Source organism: Alnus glutinosa, chromosome 7, assembly GCF_958979055.1.
Source record: "Alnus glutinosa chromosome 7, dhAlnGlut1.1, whole genome shotgun sequence".
Lineage (NCBI taxonomy): Eukaryota > Viridiplantae > Streptophyta > Magnoliopsida > Fagales > Betulaceae > Alnus > Alnus glutinosa.
Genome location: NC_084892.1, coordinates 10,097,066 through 10,124,701, shown reverse-complemented (window position 1 = coordinate 10,124,701; position 27,636 = coordinate 10,097,066). Strand labels below are relative to the sequence as shown.

At 37.5% G+C, this 27,636-nt stretch overlaps 1 protein-coding gene across 3 annotated transcripts in view; it reads right to left on the bottom strand.

The window, feature by feature from the left end:
- Positions 1-16,333, bottom strand: part of LOC133873715 (uncharacterized) — a 33,028-nt gene extending 16,695 nt beyond the window's left edge. Inside the window, exons 1-15 of one of the 3 annotated variants that reach the window (XM_062311460.1) lie at positions 16,108-16,333; positions 15,953-16,025; positions 15,491-15,613; positions 14,763-14,932; positions 14,505-14,654; positions 14,196-14,339; positions 11,783-11,843; positions 11,052-11,365; positions 10,683-10,814; positions 9,504-9,623; positions 9,149-9,235; positions 8,885-9,007; positions 8,437-8,557; positions 8,220-8,345; positions 7,243-7,377 (exon numbers count right to left, since the gene is read on the bottom strand). In XM_062311460.1, the coding sequence (XP_062167444.1) occupies positions 7,243-7,377; positions 8,220-8,345; positions 8,437-8,557; positions 8,885-9,007; positions 9,149-9,235; positions 9,504-9,623; positions 10,683-10,814; positions 11,052-11,365; positions 11,783-11,843; positions 14,196-14,339; positions 14,505-14,654; positions 14,763-14,932; positions 15,491-15,613; positions 15,953-16,025; positions 16,108-16,164 (1,936 nt within the window). In that variant the 5' untranslated portion in view covers positions 16,165-16,333. Of the gene's footprint in view, positions 1-7,242; positions 7,378-8,219; positions 8,346-8,436; positions 8,558-8,884; positions 9,008-9,148; positions 9,236-9,503; positions 9,624-10,682; positions 10,815-11,051; positions 11,366-11,782; positions 11,844-14,195; positions 14,340-14,504; positions 14,655-14,762; positions 14,933-15,490; positions 15,614-15,952; positions 16,026-16,107 lie in introns of those variants that run through there. The other 2 variants (XM_062311459.1, XM_062311461.1) reach the window with 2 other exon arrangements.
- Between the last annotated feature and the right edge of the window lie 11,303 nt (positions 16,334-27,636).

The window sequence follows — 27,636 nt, the reverse complement described above, 5'->3', positions numbered from 1 at the left end:
GATCACCATTAAATTCTTCTATGACCATGAAACCACCATGTCTATTAAAATGCCGTTGCGCAATGATCCGTGGGAAGCCATGCTGAGATTGATCCCAAAACACCCGAGAGTCTTCCGCGCAAACCAGGGTCTTAAAGGTGTTTAACAACCATGCTAACTCAGCTCTATCTAACAGGATCGACCTATTCTTGCCTTTACAACTCTCCCTGATACAGACCCCCGTCTCCCCTCCCACTACTAGAAATTGATCCCAAAATTCTTCTATGACCATGAAACCACCATGTCTATTAAAATGCCGTTGCGCAATGATCCGCGGGAAGCCATGCTGAGATTGATCTCAAAACACCCGAGAGTTTTCCGCGCAAACCAGGGTCTTAAAGGTGTTTAACAGCCATGCTAACTCAGCTCTATCTAACAGGATCGACCTATTCTTGCCTTTACAACTCTCCCTGACACGGACCCCCGTCTCCCCTCCCACTACTAGAAAACCCCATTTCATCAACCATGAATCTATGAAGAAGTAAATGAACTGGATCACCACAGATAAAAGCTAAAACATCAGAGAGAGAGGACAAGGTGAAAAACAAGCTGCGCATAGTTGTCTAAGCATAAACTACCTTCTGCTAGCGATGCAGCGGCTTACCTACAGATGATATATTCCAAGCCACATTTGGATGAAGCTTTTTTAAACTCAATCTTGTCATAGTTACTACTTTCGACAACTTTGTTTACAATTATGAGTTATGTAACTTTTCTACTGTCTTTTGGGTTTTTCGAGTGTTCTTCCTTTGTTTTTTGTTTTTATTTGTTTTGGTGTCCTTTTTGTATATTCCCTATATGCTTAGGGGCACCTTTTTGCTTTTTTAATGCAATTTGTTTACCTATCAAAAAAAAGTTATGAGTTATGAATTTTATCCATTGAAGGTTCAGTCCTGTTTCCATTACTTCGTTGATTTTTCTGATGGATTATTTGGGTTGCTTTTATGTTGAGTCCAAGTCATTCGAAATTCAGTATGGAGTTGGGAATGGTCAATTCGCAGAGAGTAAAGGGATCTTTCGAACAGTTAGTATGGGCTTTCAAAGTATGGTTTTGTTGCTTAAAACGGTGGAAGTTATGACGTGTTATTTAAATGGCATGTTCTTTAACTCAATTGAATGAATTCTGTAGGACCTTTAGAGTGGGAGATAGTGTACGTAGTGCAGAAATGCCATAACAACCATAGGAAGTTTTTGGAGTTTGCAAACTATATGGGTGGAGGGCGGAGACATTTTATAATTATACCGGAAGGCAGAGAAGGTAATGGTTGGAGACAACGCATTTCGCGGCTGAGGCGGGTAATGAAGCACGTAGAGCAAAGAGGCAATGATGGATCAGAGGCAGTCGCAGATGGTGGAGCTAGGGCAGCGTGCGTTTGCGAAAGTGGTGGTAGGGAAAGGGATAGACAAGGAAATAGAGGATTCGATCAAGGGCATTGATCAGCTGGAGGTGGGCCGGGTTGGAAGCGATACTAAACCAGTAAAGGGCTGTAAAGAGAATGGGCCGTTTGAGTTTAAGGCTAAAGGCCCAAGTGGTGCAAGGGGAGTTAGTGTGAACACTATGAAGTCTAATATCACGCATGGACTGGAAGCCTAGAAACATAACAAGGCGACAGAGTCAAGCAGGGGGCGACTCATGGCAGGGCGAGGACAAGCCGGAGCACAGAGAAGGATGCAGAACATCTAGTTTTTGGGACAAATGATGCTGATAAGGAGGTTGGGGAAGAGAATTTTACTGATGGGGGAGGAGTGTCCAAAGTTTCGTTGGCCGCTAGTAGTTCGAAGGAGATTGAGGTGGTAGGAGAGTATAAGTCTTGCTCAGAGATTGCCGAAGAGCAGAATATGGGTGGAACCGAGAGTGATGCATTAGGTGTAACCACTTCCGTCATGAGTTTGGATATAATTTCTCATTCACAACCAAGGGAGGAAGCATGTGAGGCGGGGATAGTGTGGCTGAAGGGTGGGTATGATGGGTTGGGGGAGAGAGTATGGGGGTTGAGAAAGATATTCCAAGAATACTGTGGAAGATAAAGGAGAGTATTCCGCAGATGTTGCACCAGTGTGAGAATTTCAGAGAAGGTGAGAAGGTGTTGACATTGGGATATGGTTCTAAGAATTCTGATGTTTTCTTGGGAAAATGTTTGGGGGAAGGCAGTGGCTCCTGTTCAGTTAACGAAAACGGGGAGTATATCTTTGTTGTGTTGGACATGGTGCCTTACCGAGTTGAAGATTTGCTGGAGATAGAACCTTTGGTTGTCCATCCTGTGGCAGTCATAGATGGACAGGAGCTTCCTGAGACATTGTCATGTGACTGGGTAGTCGAACGGGTGAAAATTTTGTCATGTTGTGGGTTTATCGTACGAGGGGTATGAGGAGCAGATGTGAGCTTTGTTTACAACAATTGAAGCAAATCGGGAAAAGGGCATGTTGGCTAGCATTTCTGATTTTTCTGTAAAGCAAGATAACAGAGGAAAAAGAGAATTAAAGCGTTTGACATGCTCTTATCAATTACGATGAAAAGGGAGGCCAGTCACACAAAGCTAAAGACAAGGGGAGGGGCAGCCGTATATTAATGAAGTCTAAGATTTTATCATGGAATGTGAGAGAGCTGAATGAGGAGGAGAAGAGGATGAGGATTAAGGGACTTATTAGGGAGTGGAAGGCGGATATTGTTTGTCTGCATGAAACGAAATTATAATTCATTAATAGGGGGTGGTAAGGAGTCTATGGGGTTGTGCTCATGTGGATTGGTGTTTTTTTAGGATCGCGAGGGGCTTTTGGAGGAATTTTAATCATGTGGATAGAAGGGTGTTAGAAAAGTTGGATGATTGCGTGGGGAGATTTATTGCCGCATGTTCTTTTATGAGTGTCAATGATAATTTTGAATGGCATTTGCAGGCGTATATGGTCCTAATAATGATTATGAAAGGAAAGTGCTTAGGGATGAACTGGTTGGAATTATAAGTCGGTGGGAAAACCCTTGGTGCATTGGAGGAGATTTTAATGCCATTCGATATCAGAGTGAGATTAGGAGATACCCGATATTCTTCAGCTATGAGGGAAATTTCATATTTTATCTTTAAGCGGGGGCTCATGGATATTCTTCTTGTGGGTGGTAAGTTCACTTGGTCCAACAATTATTGCTGGTCAAGAATTGATAGATTTTTATTCTCTCCTAATTGGGAGGAACAGTTTCCTCATGTAGTTCAGAGGACACTCCCTAGACTTTTGTCGGATCATTTCCCCTTAATGCTAGAGTGTGGGGCATCATCTAGAAGTGGTGGGTATTTCAAATTCGAAAATATGTGGCTGAAGTCTAAGGGCTTCATGGATCAAGTGAAATTATGGTGGTGGAGTTATCAGTTTGAGGGTTGTCCTAGTTATGTATTGGCATGCAAACTGAACGCTTTGAAAGTTGCATTGAGAAAATGGAATGAAGATATTTTTGGGGATGTAGGGAAGAGAAAAAAGGTTTTATTGTAGGGTATTAGAGAGCCAGATGTCATTGGGGAAGGAAGAGTGTTGATTGAGGAGGAAAATGTGAGGAAGGAGGATTTTACTAAAGAGTTGAGAAAGAGAGTTGCTTGTCTGTGAAGAAGTGAGCTGGAGACAGAAATCTCGGACTCTTTGGTTGAGAGAGGGAGATAAGAACACAATTTTTTCACAGGGTGGCAAACTCAAATAGAAGAGATAATAATGTTGAATCTTTACTTGTTTTTTTTTTTGATAAGTAAGAAGAAAATTTTATTAGAAAAACGCAATCAAGTATACAGGGGGTATACAAGAGAGACAATTAAGAAGAAGAAGAAGAAAGCAATACAAGTTGAATCTTTACTTGTTGATGGGTCCTTATCGTCAGATTCTCTCTTTCTTTCTTTTTTTGTTGAATAATAATTTATTAAAAGCGAAAGGTGCTCCTGAATACACAAGAGGCTCCAAAACGAGCGGAAAACCTAAGCCCTCCAACCCAAGTCCCACAAACCCAAGTCCCACAAACCCAAAACCCGACAAACCCTCAAACCCAAACCCCATAAAACAGCAAAGCCCCAAAAAAAAACAAAGCCCTCAATGCTAAACAACTTGAGATTTGCCTTTCCCCTGCATAATGGATGCACCCTTTGCATCATAGTTGATGGAGCAATCCAATTTTTTTTTAATCTCCCGTCTACCCTTTGCATCTCTATCCTCATCGTTACATTCTACAAAGATCAGAGAGCATATAGTATAGTTTTATATGCAACTGTATTTGAACAATATAGTTGGAGACCAAAGATGAATGGACTCTCTTTTCAAGCCATTTGTGAAGAGGAGAGTTCTTGATTGGAAAGAGACTTTGAGGAGAGTGAGGTTTTTGAGGTGGTTAAAAATCTGAATGGAGATAAAGCCTCGAGGCATGATGGGTTTTCCTTGGGTTTTTTTTCATAAATGTTGGGAGATTTTGAAGGAGGATATAATGGCAGTCTTTAGAGAATTTCATAGTAAAAGGCGATTTGAGAAAAGTATTAATGCTACTTTCATATCTCTCATACAAGAGAAAGTTGGTGCGATGGATATTAAAGATTTCCGTCCTCAGCCTAGTGGGTGTTGTTTACAAAATAATTTCTAAGGTGCCAGTGAACAAATTGAAACAGGTGTTGGAGAAGATCATATCAAATTCACATAATGAATTTATTAAGGGGAGACAAATTCTGGAGTGCTACGGTGCTTGATTTCCTTACTCATTTATCTAGTTATGCGTTTCCTTTTGTATGCTCCCAATGTACTAAAAGGTGCCTCACGCTTTTAATGAGATTGGCTTATTACTTATTAAAAAAAAAAACAAAACAAATAAAAAAATATATATTCTAGATTCAATTTTGATTGCAAATGAGTGTATTGATAATCAACTCAGATCAGGAGTACTAGGTTTATTATGCAAATTGGATCTCGAAAAGGCATATGATTATGTGAATTGGGAGTTCTTGTTATACTTGTTGAAAGATGCGGGTTTGGGGAGAAATGGAGAGCATGGATAGATTTTTGTATTTCTACAGTTCGCTATTCAATTTTAATAGATGGAGCCCCATCTAGTTTCTTTAGTAGTACTCGGGGTTTAAGACAAGGGAATCCGTTATCACTTTTACTTTTTTGTAGTGGTAATGGAGGCTTTGGGTAGGGTGATGTTGGGCATAGTGAATAGGGGTCTTTTGGATGGTTTTACAGTGGGATAGAGAAATGTTGCAAGAATGGTTGTGTCGCACTTGTTATTTGCATATGATAATTTCATTTTTTGCAAGGCTAATGGTGAAATTTTCGTAATTAGAGATATCTTTTTGTATATTTCAAAGCGGTTTCAAGGTTGAAAATTAATTTGTCGAAGTAAGAAATCATTCCTATTGACAAGTTGGATGATATAAAACGGTTGGCTGGTATATTTGGGAGTAGGGTGGTTGTGTTACCAATAAAATATCTGGGACTTCCTTTGGGGGCGCCATACAAGTCAGTTACTATATGGAATGGTATTGTAGAAAAAATGGAAAGGCGTTTGGCAGGCTGGAAGCGGCTATATTTGTCGAAGGGAGGGAGTTTTACGTTGATCAAAAGTACTTGGTCCAATTTACCCACTTATTTATCTATCTTTGTTTTCCATTCCTTTGGGTGTGGCGAATAAGATTGAGAAACTGCAAAGAGATTTTGTATGGGGAGGTATCAAGGAGGAGTTTAAATTCCATCTAGTTAAATGGTCGACAATTTTTTCTCCTATGCAAAATATGGTAGTTTGGGAGTAAGAATTGATTAAGTTTAATCAAGCTTTGTTGGGTAAATGGTCATGGCGTTATGCCACGGAGAGGAAGGCGTTTGGTTGTGGAAGCAAAATATTATAGTTTGAGTTGTGGTTGGTGTTCGAAGGAGGTAGTGGGACCTTTGGGTGTTGGAGTGTGAAACATATTAGGAGGGGGTGGGGAGTCTTCTCGAGATATATTAGATATGAAGTGGGGCAATGGATCTGAGATTCATTTTTGGCATGATGCTTGATGGGATCAGTCATTGAAGGAAGCTTTCCCAAAGTTATTTGGTATTGCCTGTTGTAAGGAAGCGTGGGTTGTTTACAACATGTTTTCCAATGACGTTATTCAATGGAGTGTCTTTCGCTAGAGCTATTCAAGATTGGGAGGTAGATTTAGTGATAGCATTTTTTGGTGTTATATTCACTCAGAAGGAGACAAGATAGTGAGGATTGTCTTAGGCGGATTCCTTCAAAGAGGAAATTTGAGGTGCGGTTGTTTTTTCATGAGTTATCTACTTCGGGGGGGTTCTTCTTTCCCTTGGAGTTATTTGGAAAGTTATAGTCCTTTTGAGAGTGAGTTTTTTTTTTTTTTTTTTTTGGTGGAACATTGGATAATCTGAGAAAGATAAAAGTAATAGTAGTGGAATGGTGTTGCATGTGTAGGAGGAGCGGGGAATCTATTGATCATACTCTACTCCATTACGAAGTGGCAAGAGAATAATGGAGTGCACTCTTTACCCTATTTGGAGTCCATTGGGTTATGTCCGCAAGGTTGGTACAGTTGTTAGATTGTTGTCGAGGTCAGGTGGGTAGTCACTCAGTTCTAGATGTATGGAGAATGCTTAATGTGGAGTATATGGAGAGAGAGAGAGAGAGAGAGAAATGCTAGATGTCTTGAAGATCGTGAGAAGACGAAAGAAGAGCTCAAGAACATTCTGATCAAATTGCTTTTTAGTTGGACTAAACATCTCTCAATCTTCTAACTTTTCTGAATTTGTGAATTTTTCTTCTTCTTTTAGCATGTAAGGGAGATTTCTATGTATACATGATGTATACTAGGGTTGCGCCCCCTTAGGCTTTTCAATTAATGAATTATTTATCAAAAAAAAATTATGAGTTATGATTTAATAATCTATAGCAAAAACTACACGAACTCGCACAAATATGTATATTTGTTTATAGGCATACATGTATGTACATACATAATAATCACCAGGAACATTAACTTTTGTGGAACCATTACCCAAATTCTTAATGAGTTTGCTTGCGAAAGAGAGATGTGAAGCATGCTGGATGAAAGTTTTCTATATCTACTGCTAATTATGCAAAGAATGGTTAGATTAATATATAGACTCATTTGGACAAGTGAAAAGGGAACCATATCTTGTCTGGAAATAATAAAAAAAAGTGATTTCACCAAAGAAGAAATTCTAAGGTACCAGGGAAAACTTTGAAACGTGAGAGCAAAGTGATGAAGAAACTGATATGGTCGGTAATTTTGATATGTCCTGCAGTATATGCCGAATGCAGGACCTCTATGATTCGAAATAATATAAATTGCTCCAAATCTAGACCTGCAATAGTCAGGCAAGAAAGAAAATGTTAATTCCAAATCTTACTTTAAAAAAAAAAAAAAATAGTAGCCTGGTCATCTAATTTGACCAATTCTAACTTCTTGATTCAAGAATTGCAAGAGAAATAGCATAGCTTTGTACTCTATGCAGCTTCCCCCTACTTCAGTCGAGGTCATACCATATACTGAAAAGCAGAAGCATAAATTTCCTAAAAATTTTATGCAGTTGGAATTTACATTGATTATCCCAGATATTTCTAAATGGGTATTTCACCACCATTTATGAAATCAAATCTGGAAATACAGTGGCAACAACATTTGACATGATCCTTACTGTCAACTTTTGGCTCATTCAAGGAAACTGTTACCTCATTCGATAGAAGAAATATTCTTCCAGAAAGGTCATTTTGCCTTGATACTTTTAATTAGAAATTCTATTTTAACTGAAGAAATAAAAGCAGCGGGATTTATGTCTTGCTGCCCAAGATCTTTCTACTGCCCAAAGAACAAACACGTCTAAACTACTCAGTGATGTTTCAGTACTCTAAGAGGTACCTTAAACATTGCGGCTTAATTTCGAAATCACCAGCTTCCTTGATGTGTTTAGCAAGGATATGTCAAGTAATTTTCCCAGGAACGCCACTATCCATAGAAACTTTGAAAATTATAAACATAAGCGTGATTTGCATACCAAGAAAACCAAGTCATCTATGCTAGTAAAGCATCAATTGCATGAATACTAAAGCAAGTGTAGACGCAATGAATAAAACATAGTAATTACATCTAAAGTTCCTGCACAATCAAGTGCATGAAGATTTGAACTAACAGACAAGTAATACTTACTTAAGCAACAAGAAGCTATTGACTTCAACAAAGATGAATCCAAATTAGAGAAGTAATAGAGGCAACAAAGAGAGAGTTCCTGAGAATCTCTAGGAAGCCTTATGAAAGGACCATAACATATATTTCCTGCAAGATATAAGAGAACAGGAAACTGAGTGAAACTGCTCCAAGGAGGTTACTGAATAAATACAAATGTCTAAAGCAAATTTAATTTTACCATCATCCTGACATGTGCCGTAAAACTCTAGCAATGAGTGTTGCATGTTGTCATATTCCAATGCAAATGAAGAGTTCATCAGAGCACATTGTCCCAGGCGAAGTTGCAGATGCAACACAACCTGTAATTTCAAGGGGAAAAGTGCCCATGTAATTTTGTTTTTTTATAAGTAATTGGCCCCAAGGGGAGGGGGGGAAGGGGAAGATACGAACTAGTAACTTCCATTTCATGAGGCATGATCTCCAACCGATTGAGCTACCACTTGGGGGAGGGAAAAAGTACCCATGCAATTATAAGTAAATAGTAACAAACTAGAGGTGAAGATTATAACTTAAAAATATGGGGTGCTAAAAATCTCATTTTCATCTTAACAACTTTGCCAAAAAATTAAACCTTTTTGCCTAATTGCAGCACCTAGAAGTGTTCACAAGGTAAATTGTATGGTTACCTGGGTACAAGATGGATGCTTATTATCTAGCAGGATTAGCAAGCGAGGAAGCTCTCTTATCCAACCAATCTGATGCTCTAATATTTCTGGATCACTAGAATCTAGGCACAGCCTTTCTTCTTTCTACAATATGTACAAACATATTGACAATAAATTGGTGAGAGAGAGAGCTGGTGACTCTAAGCAATTACTAAAAAATTGTGTCCCAAAAATTTAAATAAAATTAAAAAAAAAAAAAAAAAACATGAAGAAGAAGAAACTTACAGGAATAAGCATATCTTCAATTGTAGAAAGGCATGCCAATTTTAATGAAGACTCGAGATGGCAATCCCTGAAAGTCTTGGTAAATACCTGCAATTAAATTGTTATTACTTTAACATTATCATTGGGTTTCTGGTTTCTCTCACTAGATTTATAAGATAAATCTAAAATTACAAATCAACCAAAGCGCATGAATAGACATTCCAATTATGAATGGCAAAAAGAGAGAGATTCAACGTGATTTTCCATAGACAATCTCTTGCTAATCAATAATTCTTTTTTTTTTTGTAAGTAAGAATTCATTAAAAAGTGCAGAGGGGCGCTGCTAATCAATAATTCTTAAAAGCATAAGTCAGACCTGAAGAAGACGAGACCTCCAATTACTCTCCACTTGTGAAAGAAGTTTCGGAAAAAAAGGAAGAAGTGAAAGTAAATGCTTTTCCCAGACTCCTTTACCAAACCGTGTGCCATTAGATATCTGCAAAATTATATTAATCCAGTCAAATTAAAAGAAAGCATTGTCACTCATCCATACAAAATGAGCCTCTTACTTGAAACATCAGACGTATTAACAACCTCCATATTAAATCAGAAAGTAGGTTTTACTAGGGGGACACATGAATGAGATTGCACAAGAATTGGCCTTTTACTTGCAAGATAATTGGCATACTTTTGTTTTGAGTCAAAGGATTTACTTTTTTGCAATGCATTGATAATTTGCATATACTGAATTTACTTTTACTTGATTGGCTTTCTTTATTTTTTCTGAAGAAAAGAAAAATAATCTTTACAATTTAACTATTTAGTAACATGAGTTGCTTAACATATTATGCATATGAATTATTTATAAGTGGTAAAACAATTGCCTTGATAGAATGTTGTCTAGCATTCTTATTTGCGTAGGGTAATAAGCAAATGCTTTTTGCACTCCATATGTTACAAACAAACAAAAAAAAATTGATAAGTTATTTTTAATAATGGCACCCACATACCAAAAATCAACTCCAACCATGTGCAATATTGCAACTACATATTTCATCATAGCCCACGAATGTTCTTAAAAAATCCAATGTCATGTTTTACTATCTCTTTTCAAATCAACATTGTCATTTGACATTAATATCATCAATACAGCCACCCTGTATCTCTATGTTTTGAAACCCATGAGGTTCATGACAATTACTAATCAATAAAAATTGGTACAGAACACATACTCTATGATTTCACAAGTTATTAGTATTGGATTAAATAATAATCAAAAACAAAATATTAGGAATTTCTGGCTATACCCACTCATCATAACTGTAAATTGTATTTTTACACCTCACCGTAAAATTTTCTATAGATTTTATAAATCCACCTTCGCAACATTTTTAAGACCATTTTACTCTTGCTTATATTTTATATAAATCTTTGTAAATCTTTAAATGCAAATGTGAATCTTTGTGCGGTATGAAAAATATTATTAATCCAACAAAAAAAAATTAAGACCATGCATCTTTAAAATCATTTGCACATAATGGAGCAAGATTCAGACCTTTCTAAGCAGCGCATTTTCTAGAAACTCTAGAAATTTCTCCAATACAGCAGGAGGAGGAAAGATCCATTCACTGAATTGCAAAAGTATTCCCGTAATCAGAACGTTCAAGATAAAATATCTATCATCATCCTGCCAAGCAGAAATAGAAAGAACTAGACCAATTCAAAATACAATAACAGCATTGCACCCACCAAAAAATAAAATTAAATAAATAGGGTCAAAGGAGATATGACAAATTTTACCATAGAAATATAAGCGAAAGAAAGGAAGTCCAACTGAATTAAAGGAGAAAAAAGAATATAGCATTGTCATGTGGGAGCAAAGATAATGATCTGAAAACTTGTATTGAGGTCATACAACTCATACCTTTTCTGAAAGCTGCCACGTCGGATTGAGGGGAAATGCTAGTAGTATCTTCTTCATTAACAATGACGAGATAGTTTCATCCCACACTGTCACATCAGATTGTCCATGAGGAAGTCGATATTCTGATTTACCCTTGTCAGTCCCATAAATAAAAAATCTGAATGCAATATCTATGCTCTGAAGTATACAGAACAGACAATCAAATGACTGTGCATCAAGAAGTGGCATAGTATGAGTCGATGGAATAAAATCTTGGAAACAGTTGACTAAAACTGGCACAAGATCCTTTAGTTTCTTGATGATGATAGGAAACCCTACACAAACAAATAAAGCATAGGCCAGGACCATCAGAACAATAATAAGATGTGAACTTCAATTTCCTATTTGCTTTATATATGAATAAATAAATTTACAAAAAATATGTCTTGAAAACTCATAAACCAAACAATGAAAATGATAGAAAAGAAAAATAGGTTTTAGAGTTAGAAATATGGTAAATTTGATCATTGAATGGAAGCTGGTAGAGTGACCATAATATCTAATTCCAGGGACGAAAGAAAATTTTTAACAATGAAAGACTTGATTATTGGTGTTACCATCAGTGCAATGTTAGGCACCCATTTTTATGATCATGCAAATTATTGCCCTAAATCAATCACTGAATGCTAGCATAAAAAATATATATATCTATATATATAGATACAAGGAAGGTAAAAGATGCTTTCACATACCAGCAGATTTTGTAGACACATCAGGCTCAAAAACATGTAACATCCCTTGTCCAGCATCATTCTATTAAATTAAGAAGGAAAGCATTAGAATTTGATATCACCAAAAGAAATTAGAGAAACATGTAACTTATTGAACTTGAGAGGAAAACATTGATTGAAAGTTGCAGACATCACAATCCTTACGTAGGTAAGACTCATAATTTTTTTTTTTTTTGATAAGTAATTGCAATTTATAAAAAAACGCACAGAGGGGCGCAATCCTTATACACAGGAAGTATACAAGAGAACCCCTAAAAAGGACGAACAGAAAATAAATTTAAAAAGTCTACATAAGTAAAGACACTCAAACTAAGATGGGGCGCTATCCAAATATATAACGTATTGAGCAACCGCTTCTGTAACTTCACCATAGATGTCTCTACATCTTCAAACAGCCGCGCATTCCGCTCCCTCCAAATACACCACAACAAGCACAGAGGAGCTAACCGCCAAGCCTCTTTAGCATGACCACACCCAATCGCCGCCCCCCAACTTTTCAACAACTCCAACACCGTTCGTGGCATAACCCACACTACCCCAAATAAAATAAGTATGTAGCTCCAAAGATCCTAGGCGATTTCGCAGTGAAGCAACAAGTGATCAACAGACTCCCCACTCTTCTTACATAAACAACACCACTCAATCACTACAACATTCCTCTTACGCAAGTTATCATGCGTCAATATTTTACCCAAAGCCGCTGACCATACAAAGAAAGCCACCCTTGTTGGAGCCTTAACACGCCAAATATTCTTCTAGGGAAAAGATGGAAAAGATGGGCCATCTTTCCTAATAAGCTCTTCATAGAAGGATCTCACCTCAAATAAACCTTTTTTAGAGGGATTCCACACTAACTTGTCACCCTCTCCATGTCGAGCTGAAATGGAGTATAGTCGATCGAAGAAAGAAAGGACCATATCCATCTCTCAATCCTGGATTTGTTGCATAAAGAGAACATTCCACTGAATTACACCATTATGAACAACCAAATTATCCGCCACCATTACATCTTTGTTCCTTACTATACTAAAAAGAGCTGGAAAGCATTGCTTCAAGGAACTATCCCCACACCACCAATCATGCCAAAAACTAATATTTGATCCATTCCCCACTTCAAAACGAACAAAAATGCGAAATTTCTCCCATCCCCTCCTTATATGTTTCCATACACCCACTCCAAAAGAACCCGAAACCTCTTTTGAGCACCACCCACCCTTTAAACTCTCAAATTTGGCATCAATCACCGATCGTCATAAAGCCTCTCTCTCACTACCATATCTCCACAACCACTTACCCAAGAGTGCTCTATTGAACTGGATGAAGTTGTGAGCTCCCAACCCACCTGCATGCAAAGGAGTACAAATCTTGTTCCAATTCACTAGATGAAACGAGGAAAACCAAAGATGGGGCTATCCCCTTAATTCTTCATATTGACTTAGTCATTTAGATACTCACTTTTTTTCAATAAGTCAGTCCTTTAGATACTCACTTTCTAGACAACAACATCTATATCTTTTTGATAAGTAAGTTTAGTTTTATTGAAAGCGTAAGGCGCCCCTACATACACTGGAAATATACAACAGGAAACACCTAACTAGAAAAGGAAAAAGAAGCAAGAAAATCAGCAAAGCTGATGGATAAAGGGTACAAAAAAGCCATCGACCAGAGATACAGCGTATGGAGAAACAACTCTAACACCTCCTCTAGGGAGCTCTCTAGGTTCTCAAAACACCTAAGGTTTCTTTCTCTCCAAATACACCAAAATAAGCATATAGGCACCATCTTCCATGTTGTAGCGCTCCTTGATCTCCCAGACTTCCACCAACAAGCAACTAGGTCTAGCACACTCCTAGGCATGACCCAAGAAATACCAAAGCGAGAGAAAATGTTGTTCCACAGAGCGGAAGCCACATCACAATGCAGAAGAATATGGTCCACTAATTCCCCATCATGCTTGCATAGGCAGCATCTGTCTACAATGATTATGTGCCTCTTCCTGAGATTGTCCAAAGTAAGGATTCTACCTTTAATCATGTTGCATAGATATAATCGCGTGAAATGAACTTGACACAGTATAGACACAATAAAATGGAAAATTACTCAAACACAAGAATAAGGACATGACAAGGACGGCAAAAATCACGTGAGATAAAATTAGCAAAACCAACTTAAGCAGTAAGAGATAACAAACAGGCAAGGGTGTTTCAGATAGTGATGAGATGACATGATCATGACAACAGCTGACAAATATAATTGCATGTAAAGTTTAAAGAGTAAAATATAGTTTTGAAAAGATAAAGGACAACGATTCATCAAAGAAAAAAGAAAACATGCAAAACAAAAAGTACATTTGCAATTGCTAATTAGAAAGTACATTTTCACATGAGTCAACTTCTTTTTTATTACATGGCACCAGTGACAAGCACCGCAGCAACCCAGCAAGAACATTCTTGAGTTTTCCCTTGTCCTGTAAATAGAAATTGTTCTTCCGTAGAATGTCCCCATAATTTTGAAGAATCTGTTGATGAAGCAAACATTACAATCCTTACGAAAATGACCCAGAAAAAACAGCATGGCTTCTCAAATTGCTTAGATCAGAAAGATTTCAAGAGACAAATGCTAATAACATAATCACGCAAAAAACAAATTACAAGGATTAACTAAAAGAATCAGGTTAAGATACCTTTTCAGCATACAGGAAAAAAGACGGCGGATGATTCTCAACAACAAGGTCTAGAAATTTGAACGCCATCAACCGAACGTCAATTGCTAAATGTGTCATTGCATTAAAAATATACGCCATTAGTAAGGAAATGAAAAGCTCTTGATTATCCTGGACAAGAAAAACAGAGAAACAAATGTCACAAAAATGGAGAACTGGTGTGATGAACAACAATAAATACTACAATAATTAAATTTGAAAAAGAAAAAAACTAATAACCTCTTTACAGGTAGGGAATATCACTGACTTAAAAAGTTGATATAGTGTTTCTCGAACCACTTTATCATCATCCCCAATGCGTTCACGCAGTTTCTCTATAACGGCATATTTGTGCAACCTCAGCTCTGCTGGATGTTTACGGAATAAATCCCTAATACCCATCAATGCATCTTCAAAGAGGAACAAAATTTTAGCTCAACCTTGAGATTTGCCACTCAATACAAAAGAAAGGTTTGATGTGGACACTAAAAGCTAGATAAAATAAAATTTAAAAAAAAAAACCAGAAAAATACGGGCATAACTTTCAAGTAACTCCCTTCAAATGACATACCAAAAAACTCCCCTCAAATGAAAACATCAGGATTAAGAACCCACATGAGCGTACAGGCAACAACTGGGTATTTGGCTGATTTTGTTCAGATTGTGACACAAACCGAGTTGCTAAAATTATGTCATAGATTGCTCAGTTTTTAGAAAATAGAGATATATGCATATACACGGTTACATACATACAGACATGCTAAAATTTGATGAGTGGATATTTTCTACCACCAAAAAAAAAAAAAAACCTTTACCAGTATAATAATTTTTGTTTCTTTCTTTCTCGATATTTAAACATGGAATTGTTCTGCAAAGCCCTACCAACATCATTTGAACACTAAGGGCGATTCATTACACTCAGAACATTTTTCACAATAAAGAACACGTCCATGATAATAAGGAAGTACCTCTACGAACTTTTGGGTTGTGATGGGATGTTTGCTGAAGAAGTTCTTTCAAAGTCAAGCCTTTCTTGTTCACAGCTAAACCTTCCTTTTCAGACGCCACACTCTGCTCAGGAAGAATAATTGCTGTTCATAACACGCACCAGTAAACTTTTAGTCAATAGATTCATTTACCATTCATTGGAACAACACCAAATGCTTCACAGGTTTCAAAGAGAAAAATATCTTTCACAAGCTCTTCAGGCAGTGTAAAATTATACAGCAATTATTGTTCACAATAACTGAACATTTATGGAGTTTTCAAAGAAAAATCATGAGCTACTTGAGATGATCCAATTCTCGATTCGCTTTAACAAAAATTATCCCATTTAGCCCCATTTCAAATTCCTTTAATTTTTTTTTTCACTGAAACAAAACAAAGCCTTATAACGAAATTTGTAATAAGAAAGACTCTTTAGTCTCTACCTTTGGATTTAATTTCAGTATTCGTAGCATTCTTCGCCGGCGGCAATTTCCTGCCAATCTTTCGCTTTATTTTCTGCAGAGATTCGCCAAACAACAACATAAGTAAGCCTCCTCTGAATCAAACAAGAGATCAACAAAAAGTTTTGGGCTACTACCTTGAAGTCGACTCCACGCTTTTGCTGCTTCTTTGAGGAAGCTTTCGAACGTGTCATTTTCACTACCAAAAACACAAACACAAACACAATTGAACACCGTAGTCAAGGTTTTTAAACCCTAATCCTTTGGTTTTGCTTTCTGTGTTACGAAAATCTCAGCTGGACTAGATGAACCAGTTCCTACGTACGGGCAAAGGTTTAACTCTCGGAATCGGATCCTCTACAGTCGAAGACGGTTCACGGCTAGGATTTGTTTAAAGCAATCTAAGGTTACAAAATGGCCACGCCAATTAAAAAAAAAAAACAAAACCATTTCAAAACTTATGTATTAGAATATATAATATGTTGTGATATTTTCTTTATGTTTTATATATGATATGGTAGGAAACTTAGTTTATAAGATAATTATCTTTTAGATAATTAATTGTAATTGATGGTAATCAAATAATTTGATTATCATATTTATTTTTATTTTCTCATCTACCGGTTGTAATATTTTCTATTTAAACATAATAAAATAATGAAAAAGTATGCTAAAAACTAATCTCAAGCATTGTGTTTGAAAAGATTTATGTTTTTTTTAACGAGTCTAAATAGTCTAGGGTCCTTTAAAGCCTAACAAATTATCTTATTACGTACTTGTGAAATCATTCGTGTAACAATTTGTTTCAGAACCAAGTTCGATGCACAACCAAAAATATTTCCAGGCAAAAATTGCAAGTTGGGGCATGTTTTGCACGGGTTCTCGAAATAGCTCGCAACAAGTGCGGTAGTAGCAACACCGAAGACGGAGATCTAGTCACGACGAAAACTATATGATTCAGACATCTTGTTATTTCAGTTGCTTATTGCTTATTTATTTATTTGGGCTTTATTTATTTGGGTTGTAATAATGGGCTTCAATTATAGCATTTATTTGTTTTAGTTTTTTAGCCCAATCATAACCCTTCTAGGGTTTAATTAGGGTTGCTATTTTTCTATTTAAACACTGTTAACTGGAGATTAAAGTAGTTTTTTGGATGAAATACTTTGTTTAATCAAAGAGCGCCGCCCGTTTTTCTTCCTCTTTATTTTCTCTCCCGAGCTTCTTCCCCTCTTTCTTTGGATTCATTCTCTTCTCTTTCCCGAATTCTCCCTCTCTTTCTCAAAGCTTTCTTCTCTAAAGCATTTGTCCTACATCAAATTTGGTATCAGAGCATGTCTTATTGTTTTCTCAAATAGTAAACCTGATCTACCACCCGCCAGTTCTCCACGTCATCACAAGGACCTCCCTTTCGATCCAAAAGTCTACCTCAGTTTTCACCAAAGATCCAGTTTACCCAACCTATTTGGTATACATCTGAGAGAAAGAGATAGATCGATCTAAGAGAAAGTACTTGGGCTCGACCGAGAACCTGGAACAGCATTGTTTGGTGCCGGAATTGCGATCCTCGTCCGGACACTTCGGCGCCGCTGCTTGGATTCGGAGACGGGGCCCTCGTCAGGGAGACTTTGATGTTGCTGCTTCTTTGGGTCTTTAGGTTTCAGTGTGGGAGAGGAGGACACTCACAGCCAGATTTATCAATGACAAAGGGAATCACTGTTCTTATTTATCTTTGGTTTTATGCTGTCAATTTTTCTATAATTGTCTTCAATTTTTCTTTTGGGTTGTCGTTACCGGTAGCTTTTGATCCAAACTACTTGATTGGACCCCTTGGCTCACTTAATTTCCCTTAGATAAGTTTACCTATATTTGTTATAGATCACTACATTCCATAATTTTGTCTTGCTTTATATTTTCCATTACTGCCTCTTATTGTTCATTGATCTCAACCGCACTTCATTTAGTGGATTTTCATTGCATGCATTTGTGTAGTGGTCGTCTAGTTACCCCTACCTCTAGTACTTCCACTATGGATCCATCCCAATTTGATACCATCACCCGTCAGTTAGCTCAATTAGCCACTAACCAGCAACAATTGCAGACTCAATTAATGGGTGTCCAAAATGAGATGGCTGCTACCCGTGAGGAGAACAGGGGTCTAGCTACTAGGTTAAACAATTTGGAGGGCATCCCTCATCCGTCTGACGCCGACAATTATGAAGTGTCTTGTGATAGACACTATTGGCATCGACAAGGTGGTCGACAACATGCTGGACGTGATCGTAGGAATTGGGGTCATGATCATGAGCGAGAACAAGACCATTACCGTCAGGGTACTCAGTCTCCTACTTGTCAAGAAGAGCGCTTATTTAAAAATATTAAGTTAAATGCCCCTACTTTTGATGGTTGCTTGGACCCGCGAGTTTTTACTCAATGGGCTAAGGATATGGGTTGACTCTTTAATTGGTATGGGATCCCCGAGAATAGGAGAGTTCAATTCGCCAGCTTGAAGCTAATTGGCACTGCCCAACTCTATTGGGAAACTGTAGAAGATCTCCTCGAGAGGCACAATGCACCTCCTATTGGAAGTTGGGAAGAAATGAAGCGTCGCCTACAAGAGAAGTACTTACCCCAATCTTATAGGGGTAACCTGTTGGACCAATGGAATGCTCTTACATAGGGCAATTAGCCAATGACTGAATATGTCACTCAATTTGATGAATTCCAAATGAGGTACCATGTAGTCGAGGATGAGGCCATGACATTGAGTAGGTTTAGACAAGGCCTAAAAGATGATCTTAGACACGAGGTTGTCCTTCGGGACGTCACTACACTTGATCACGCGTATTCTTTAGTAAGAGATTATGAGTCGATTACTCGTACTTTGTATGGCAAGCATGGTGATAATCACCATTCCGTCTCCCCAGCGCCTACTCTTCCCTCTAGGTCTCTTCTAGGGCCACCACTGTCTAGTTACCCTGCACGGGAGAATAAGGGTAAAGGGCCAGAAATTCCTAAGACTTCCTCTCGCTTGCAGTGTTTCAATTGTAAGGGATTTGGCCATATTTCAGCCAATTGTTCTAGTTTAGCCATAATTATTGAGGAACGTGAGGATATCGTTGATAGGCCACTAGAAGATCAAGTCTATGAACCTAAGGGCACATTCTTAGGTTGATGCTAAGGGCACATTCTTAGGTTGTATCCAGACCCTTTCTATGGATTTAGGTCCTGAGCTCCTTGTTTCCAATACACCCCGGTTAAGTGTTGTCCGTTGTACCCTGACCCAATCCAAAGATGCTGATGACTGGCGTCGTCATGCTATTTTTCATACTTATATCAAAATCAATGGTAAGGGTTTTAAGGTCATTGTGGATAATATGAGTTGCATTAATGCCGTTTCAATGACTACTGTGTTCGCCTAGGATTGCAACCAACTCCTCACCCTCAACCGTATAGCATTTCTTGGGTTGATAACTCTTCCATAGTGCTGAAAGAATGTTGTCTAGTGCCTATCCAGTTATTGGAATATAAGGACCACATATGGTGTGATGTCATTCCTGTAGATATTGGTCATGTTATTCTGGGTCGACCTTGGTTGTTTGATTTGGATGTGACCATCCATGGTCGATCCAACTCATGCTCCTTTGTGTTTAAGGGCAATAAGATCCATCTGAACCCTTTACCCCCAACACCCTTGGGTTCGCAGCCAGCAAAGAAGGGTATAGAACGTATAGGGTTAAATATCATTAGCCCTATGGAGTTTGAGCGAACTCTCGTGGATGACGCTGTTGTGTTTGATGTGGTTGTCATGGAGGTCCATTTGGACTCTCCAATCATTTCCTCTACTGAGGCCCAATCTCTTCTTCAGGAATTTCATGATGTCTTCCGTAAGGACCTCCCTAACCATTTGCCTCCTTTAAGGGATATTCAACATGCTATAGATCTTGCTCTAGGAGCGTCCCTTCCAAATTTGCCTCATTATAGGATGAATCCCACTAAGCATGTCGAGCTACAGAGACAAGTAGATGAGCTCCTTCACAAAGGATTTATTTGTGAGAATTTAAGCCCTTGTGCAGTTCCTGCCCTTTTGACTCCTAAGAAAGATGGTTCTTGGAGGATGTGCATCGATAGTTGTGCCATTAATTGGATCACAGTAAAGTATCGTTTTCCCATCCCTAGGCTTGATGATATGTTGGATATGATGGTTGGTGCCACACTATTTTCTAAGATTGATCTAAAGAATGTGTATCATCAAATTAGGATTCGTTCCGATGATGAATGGAAAACTGCTTTCAAGACAAATAATGGTCTTTATGAGTGGTTGGTCATGCCTTTTGGACTAACCAATGTTCCAAGTACTTTTATGAGGGTAATGACACAAGCTTTTCGGCCTTTCATGGGAAAGTTCCTCATCGTTTACTTTGATGACATACTCATCTACAGTAAAACCAATGAACAACATCGAGATCATCTGACACAGGTTTGCTCTTACTCTTCATGCCGCAAGTTTGTATGCTAATGTGAAGAAGTGTTATTTCTACACTGACCAAGTTGTCTTCATAGGATTCGTTGCCTATTCTACAGGAGTTTCTACTAACCCTACAAAGATTAAGGCCATTGTTAGTTGGCCTGAGCCCAAGTCGATACATGATGTCAGGAGTTTTCATGGTCTAGCTACATTTTATTGTCATTTCATCAAGGGGTTTAGCACAATCATGGCTCCTCTCATGGAATGCATGAAGAAAGGAGAATTCCAATGGACAAGTGGACACAAGAAGCGGCGAAGGCCTTTAAGTTAATCAATTAGCGAATGACAAAAGCTCCTGTCATGCGACTTCCTGACTTCTCCAAGGTTTTTGAGGTTGAATGTGATGCTTACGGGGTAGGAATAGGTGGAGTCCTTAGCCAGGAACGCCACCCTGTTTCTTATTTCAGTGATAAGTTAAATGATGTCAAACAACGATATTCTACTTATGACAAAGAATTGTATGCAGTTGTGCAGGCCTTCCGCTATGGGTGCCATTATTTGTTGCCACAAAAGTTTGTTCTTTATTCATACCATAAGGCCCTTTGCTACCTTAACTCTTAGAAGATATTGAATTCTAGGCACGTTCGTTGGGTTGAATACTTACAGGCTTAGGGTGCGTTTAGGATTACGATTTCGTAGACAATAAGTGCGATTTTAAACCAAATCGCAGAACATAGATCGTTTGGAAACTGCATTTTTAAAAATTACAATTTGAAAACGCAGAAAATCTGCTTTTTCAAATCGCATATAAGATAGTGATTTTTTGAAAACGCAGAATTTTAAAGGTAAATTCGCGATTTTAAAGGCCAAACTGCGATTTTACCAAACGCTTAACTGCTTTTTTAAAAATCACTTTTTTCAAATCGCACATTTTAAAATCGTTATTTTAAATCGCACTTTTTGAAATCGCAAACCCAAACGGACCCTTATTCATTTGTTTTGAAACATAGGAAAGGTGTTGAGAACCAGGCAGTTGATGCCTTAAGCCGTTGCAACTCCCTTTTGTCTATTATGAATGTCAAAGTCATAGGTTTTGAAAGGCTAAATGTAACGACCCACCCCCAATGACACAATATTGTCCGCTTTTGGCTCCCCATACCAGACTTCCCAGGAGGTCACCCATCCTGGGATTGCTTTCGCAGAAGCACGCTTAACTGTGGAGTTCTGATAGGTTCATGACCATCACGACTTTAAAACGCGTTGTGTCATAAAAGGTGCATTTATACATATAAGCACATCCTCATTCCCAGGCGATGTGAGACGTCACAATCACCCCCTCTTTGGACCCAGCGTCCCCGCTGGCGTCCCTCATTGGGCTTGTGCACGCTCCCACCATCTCAGGCTGGGCAATGGCTCTAATACCATTTGTAACAACCGACCCCCAATAACACAATATTGTCCGCTTTTGGCTCCCCAAACCAGACTTCCCAGGAGGTCACCCATCCTGGGATTGCTCTCGCAGAAGTACGCTTAACTGCGGAGTTCTGATAGGTTCATGACCATCACGGCTTTAAAACGCGTTGTGTCATAAAGGGTGCATTTATACATATAAGCACATCCTCATTCCCAGGCGATGTGGGACGTCACACTGAAGGACGAGTATGATTCTTGTCCTGGCTTTAAGGATATTTTTCTTGATTTGCAAAGCTGGCAGTCGGATACTACAAATGGTTTCAGCCTTGAGGCTGGTTATCTCTTTAAAACCAACAAGTTGTGCATCCCTCGAACTTAAATTCGGGACTTTATTGTATGGGAAATTCATGCTGGAGGTTTGGTTGGACATTTTGGACGTGACAATACCAGGTAGAACGTCAATTTTATTGGCCTAGACTAAAAAAGGATGTGGCTAAGATGATTAGCACTTGTAACACTTGTCAACTAGCCAAACAAAAGAGACAAAACATTGGTCTCTACACACCCCTACCCGTTCCCAGTTGTCCTTGGCAAGACGTCAGTATGGATTTTGTGTTAGGACTTCCACGTACTCCTCAGAAACATAACTCTATTTTCGTGGTAGTCGACTGTTTCTCGAAAATGACTCACTTTCTCCTTTGTAGCAAGACTTCAGATGCGTCTAGGATCGCTGGGTTGTATTTTAGCGAGATTGTTAAATTGTATGGCCTTCCTAAGACTATTGTTTCTTATAGGGATGTTCGTTTCACTAGTCATTTTTTTAGAACTCTTTTGCATATGGTTGGTACTAAATTGAAATTCTCCACTACTTACCACCCTCAGACGGATGGTCAGACTGAGGTTGTTAATCGTTGTCTTGGCAATTTATTAAGGTGTCTAATCCAGGAAAATCTTCGAAATTGGGATTTGATCTTTCCTACCGCTCAAATTGCTTATAACAGTTATGTGAATCGATCTTTAGGTATGAGTCCCTTTGAGGTTGTTCATGGTTATAAGCCTAGGAAGCCTTTAGACCTTATTCCCATGTCCCCATGCTAGTATGTCTATGTCAGCTGAAGCATTTGCACAACATCTTCATGAATTGCATATTGAGATCAATAAACAACTTGAAGCAAGTAATGCATCATATAAACTTCTAGCTGATTTGCATAAACGACATGTTGAATTTAATATTGAGGATTATGTTATGATTCGAGTTCAACTGGAGCGGCATCCACCTGGATCCGCATCCAAATTGCAGGCTCGTAGTGCTGGTCCTTTCAAAATTTTAAAGCGAGTTAGTCCAAATGCATATGCCATTGATCTACCATCACATTTTGGTTACCACTCTACCTTCAATGTTGAGGATTTAGTTGCCTACAAAGGTCATTTTAACCCTTCTAATGATCCTCTTCTACCTCCATCTATGGACCTTGACCCTGACCTTGTTGCCACCCCTACTCCAGTACCATCTATGACAATACACAAAGATAAAATTAATGCTATTTTAGACGAATAGATTGTGTTGACCAATGATGGAGAGGTACAACGTTTCGTAGTACGTTGGGTAGATCAACCTGATTTAGACTGTGCCTAGATTCCCAGAGAGACACTCTAGTAGCTTGATCCAGATTTACTAGAGCTTTATCGGAGTTAGCAGGATCTTCCTCTGCCTAGATCCCCGCACACCCGTTCTAGAGGAGTTGGCGGGGGCATCAGATTCCACCCTCCACTCACACATGTTTATGGTCGTTGAAAGAAGCTCGTTCAACCACTTAGCTTATGGTTGGGTGATCGCTTGTCGTTTACTGGGAATTGACCACTCGACGGAGTCGAGTTTTTCTTCCACCTCGGGAGAGTTGATGTGGACATCTTGTTATTTTAGTTGCTTATTGCTTATTTATTTATTTGGGTTGTAATAATGGGCTTCAATTATAGCCTTTATTTGTTTTAGTTTTTTAGCCCAATTATAACCCTTCTAGGGTTTAATTAGGGTTGCTATTTTTCTATTTAAACACTGTTAACTAGAGATTCTGTTAACTGGAGATTAAAGTAGTTTTTTGCATGAAATATTTTGTTGAATCAAAGGGTGCTGCTCATTTTTCTTCCTCTCTATTTTCTCTCCCGAGCTTCTTTCCTTCTTTATTTGGTTTCATTCTCTTATCTTTCCCGAATTCTCCCTCTCTTTCTCAAAGCTTTATTCTATAGCTGCTTGCGAAGGAGAAATAACGGCCACCTAAAATTGGGAAAAGGTTGAGGAAAAGAAAAGGTTGGTTATAAGAAAGGGTCACGTGCGAGCAAGGGCTTGATCATAATAATATTTTATTATTTATAATTTTTAATGATTGTTAAGTGTGATTAATCATCAACTTGAATAACGAGCTAGTAACTTGAATAACGAGCTAAGCCATGCAAGAACGCGGGGATAAAGCAAGTAAGCATCAAGGTTCTCCCTTTAAGACGGACTACAACAAGCTCGCAACTCTAATAGAAACAAACGGTAAGCTCTTTGCGCTATTTGCTAGCAATGCTATACATATCAAAGTTGACGAATGCTTATGTAACCAGCAATCAAACTACTTTGCGTTACTAATGTGCAACGACTTTCACGCGTTGATAGTTCAATCCATTGCTTGTTCGTTACTAATGTACAACGACTTTCTAAAACTCAATCCATTGCTTATTTAGACTCGTTATGCTGTTCAACTGAACTTGTTGGCTCTGCGTCCATCAAAAGTTAGTAACCTTCGTCACCGTCAACATTTGGTACTCTCTCGATAGCTTCAATAGTTCACTGGAAGCCTTTGTTGTAATGAACCACGAGCCCTTAAGAAATAAAGATATAGTAAAAAAAAAAAAAAAAGCCTTGATTGCAAGAACCGATGATGACGAAGGTTACCGGGCTGATGCGGCCAATGACTGGGAACATGCAATTTCAAGAGCAAGATTATTTCAAGAACAAGATTTTTAGGACCTTGAGGACAAGGTCCATTTCAAGGGGAAATAAATGTTATGAAAATGGGATTTTACACGGAGCATATATTAATATTAGAACATATAATATGACATGCTATTTTCTTTATGGTTTTGTATATGATATGGTAGGATACTTACAATAAGATAATTACATTTTATAGAATTGATTGTAATTTATGGTAATCAAATCAAATAATTTGACTATCACATTTATTTTTATTTCCTCTTCTACCAGTTGTAATATTTTATGCGGAAAACTTAATTTATAATCCATGATCTTTCATCACTTTTTCAATTAAGTACTCAAACTTTAAAAAATGTCAATTTAGAGTATCTATCTTTCATTTTTTTTTTTCTCAATTTAAACTATTTGTTAGAATTTTTTGTTAAATCCTATTAAAATTTCCAAAATACCCCTATTTTTTTTTTAATAAAAAAAATATAATTTTTTTCAAAGATTCAGGCATGAATATTTTTACAAATTCCGTTAAATTATGACCAATACCTAAATCATTGCAATTTGTTTTTTTTTTTTTTTTTCTAAAAAAAAAAAGGATGGGTATTTAGAAAATGTTGACATGATTTAACAGAAAATTCTAACAGATGGTTGAAATTGAAAGATAGATATCCTAAATTGATAATTTTTAAAGTTTGAGTACTTAATTGTAAAAGTGATGAAAGATCATGGGTTATAAATGAAGTTTTTCATATTTTCTATTTAAGCATAATGAAATAATGAAAAAAGTATGTAGAAAATTAAGTGTTAAACACATTTTTGGTCCCTGAGTTTTGACAACTTTGTTTTTAGTCCCTGAGTTTTAATTCGCATCATAGATTATACCTCAATTTTGAGAAAAGACCAAATTAGTACCTCAGTCAAGTTTTTCGTCTAAAAACTAACGGCCCACCACTTGTTAACATACGGGGTTGACACGTGGTACTATATAAAAAAATTAAAAATTAAAAATATTTAAAAAATTGAAAAAATTGAAAAAAAAAAAAAAAAAAAAAACAAGGGTGTGGCTCATGGCCAACCTGTTTTTTATTTTTATTTTTTTAATTATTTTATTTTTTAATTAATTTTTAAAGATTTTTAATTTTTAATTTTTTTTTATATAGTGCCACGTGTTAGAGGTTGACATGTGACGAGTTGTTAGTTTTTGGACGAAAAACTTGACTGAGGTACTAATTTGGTCATTTCTCAAAACTGAAGTATCATCTGTGATACGAATTAAAACTTAAGGACTAAAAAATAAAATTTCCAAAATTCAGGGACCAAATGTGTATTTAACCCGAAAATTAATCTCAAACCTTATATTTGAAAAAGTTTAGGTTCGTTTTAACAAATCTAAATGGTCTAGGTTCCCTCAAAACCTAAGAAATTATCTTGTTACGTGTTTATAAACCACTCATGTAACAAATAATAAAAAGTGATTGATGTGATATAAAAGTGAAATAAGATTTTATTTTATTTTTGGAGAAAAAAGTGAAAAAAGGTAATGGTTTTGAAACAAAGTTGACCTTCTTTTTTTTTTTTTTTTTTTTTTTAGGGTTAAATATGTTTGACCTCCTGTAGTTTAAAGACTTTATTTTTTGCTCCTTGTAGTTTATTTCATATCATAGATGATATCTCGTTTATGATTAAAAACGGAAATGGTACCTTCGTCCAACTTCTGTAAAAAAATTGATGGAAGTTCATGTCTACATTTCTAAGAAACTGACACGTGTTCTATGCCTAATTAAAAAAAAAATGAAAACAATAAAAACTTAAAAAAAAAAATGAGAGGTGGCTGAATGGCCGGTTTGGGGGTGGTTCGGCCACCCCCAAAGAGCAAAAGGAGGTGGCTGAAACCACCCTCATTTGGCCTGGGGTGGGTTTGGCCACCCCCACAAGGCCACAAAGAGAGAGAGAGAAAAAAAAAAAAAGAATAAGAAAAAGAAAAAAAGAGAGAAGGTTTTGGGTTTGGTCATTGGGAATGGCCTAACCACCCCCAAGGCCATGGGGTGGGTTTGGCCACCCCTATACCGGCCGGTCTGGGGTGGCCAAATTTACCTCCATCCCAAACAGGGTGCTATTTGGCGGTGTCCTTTTTTTTTTTTTTTTTTTGTTAAAGTTTTTATTACTTGACACAAAAATGAACCATATGGGACCAAAAAAAAAAAAAAAAATGTCTTTAAACCTCGTGGAGCAAAAAGCAAAAAAAGAAATTTAAAGAGGAGTGCAAATAACGAGATTTCCACCTTCAATGACCTTGTCATCCGGTCTGCAACAATGGTTTTTTGTAATATTTTAACTATTTTCTGTCTTTATAATTTCTGTGGTTGAGTTTTGGTCTCTCTTGAAGACCCCTTCTCTAGAGCTTTTGATCTGTTATTAGTTGTGTATACTTTTCTCTTCCCCTTGCATAGGGGCTCCCTTTACTAAATCAGTGCCCGCCTAATCCTTTCATCAGGATTGTTTTGGACAGGGTGGAAGGCCTTTGCACGGGTCATGCCCCTGTTTTTCACTGGTTTGGTTTTTAGTCCAACTTGTTTGGACAAATCCTTGGCTTTGTCTAAGGTTGATAGGGCCGAAACATTTTTAGTTTTTCTGAAATTGAAAAAACACCCATTCCTTTCTTCTTGTGATAAGCACGGCTGTATCGGATTTGGATTTTTGTTGGGGTATCCCACCATTCTGTTTTATTGCTTGTAACCTGCTCTTGATGAATGAAAGTAGTATTTACAAAAAAAAAAAAATAAAAAAAAATAATAAAAAATAAAAATAAGG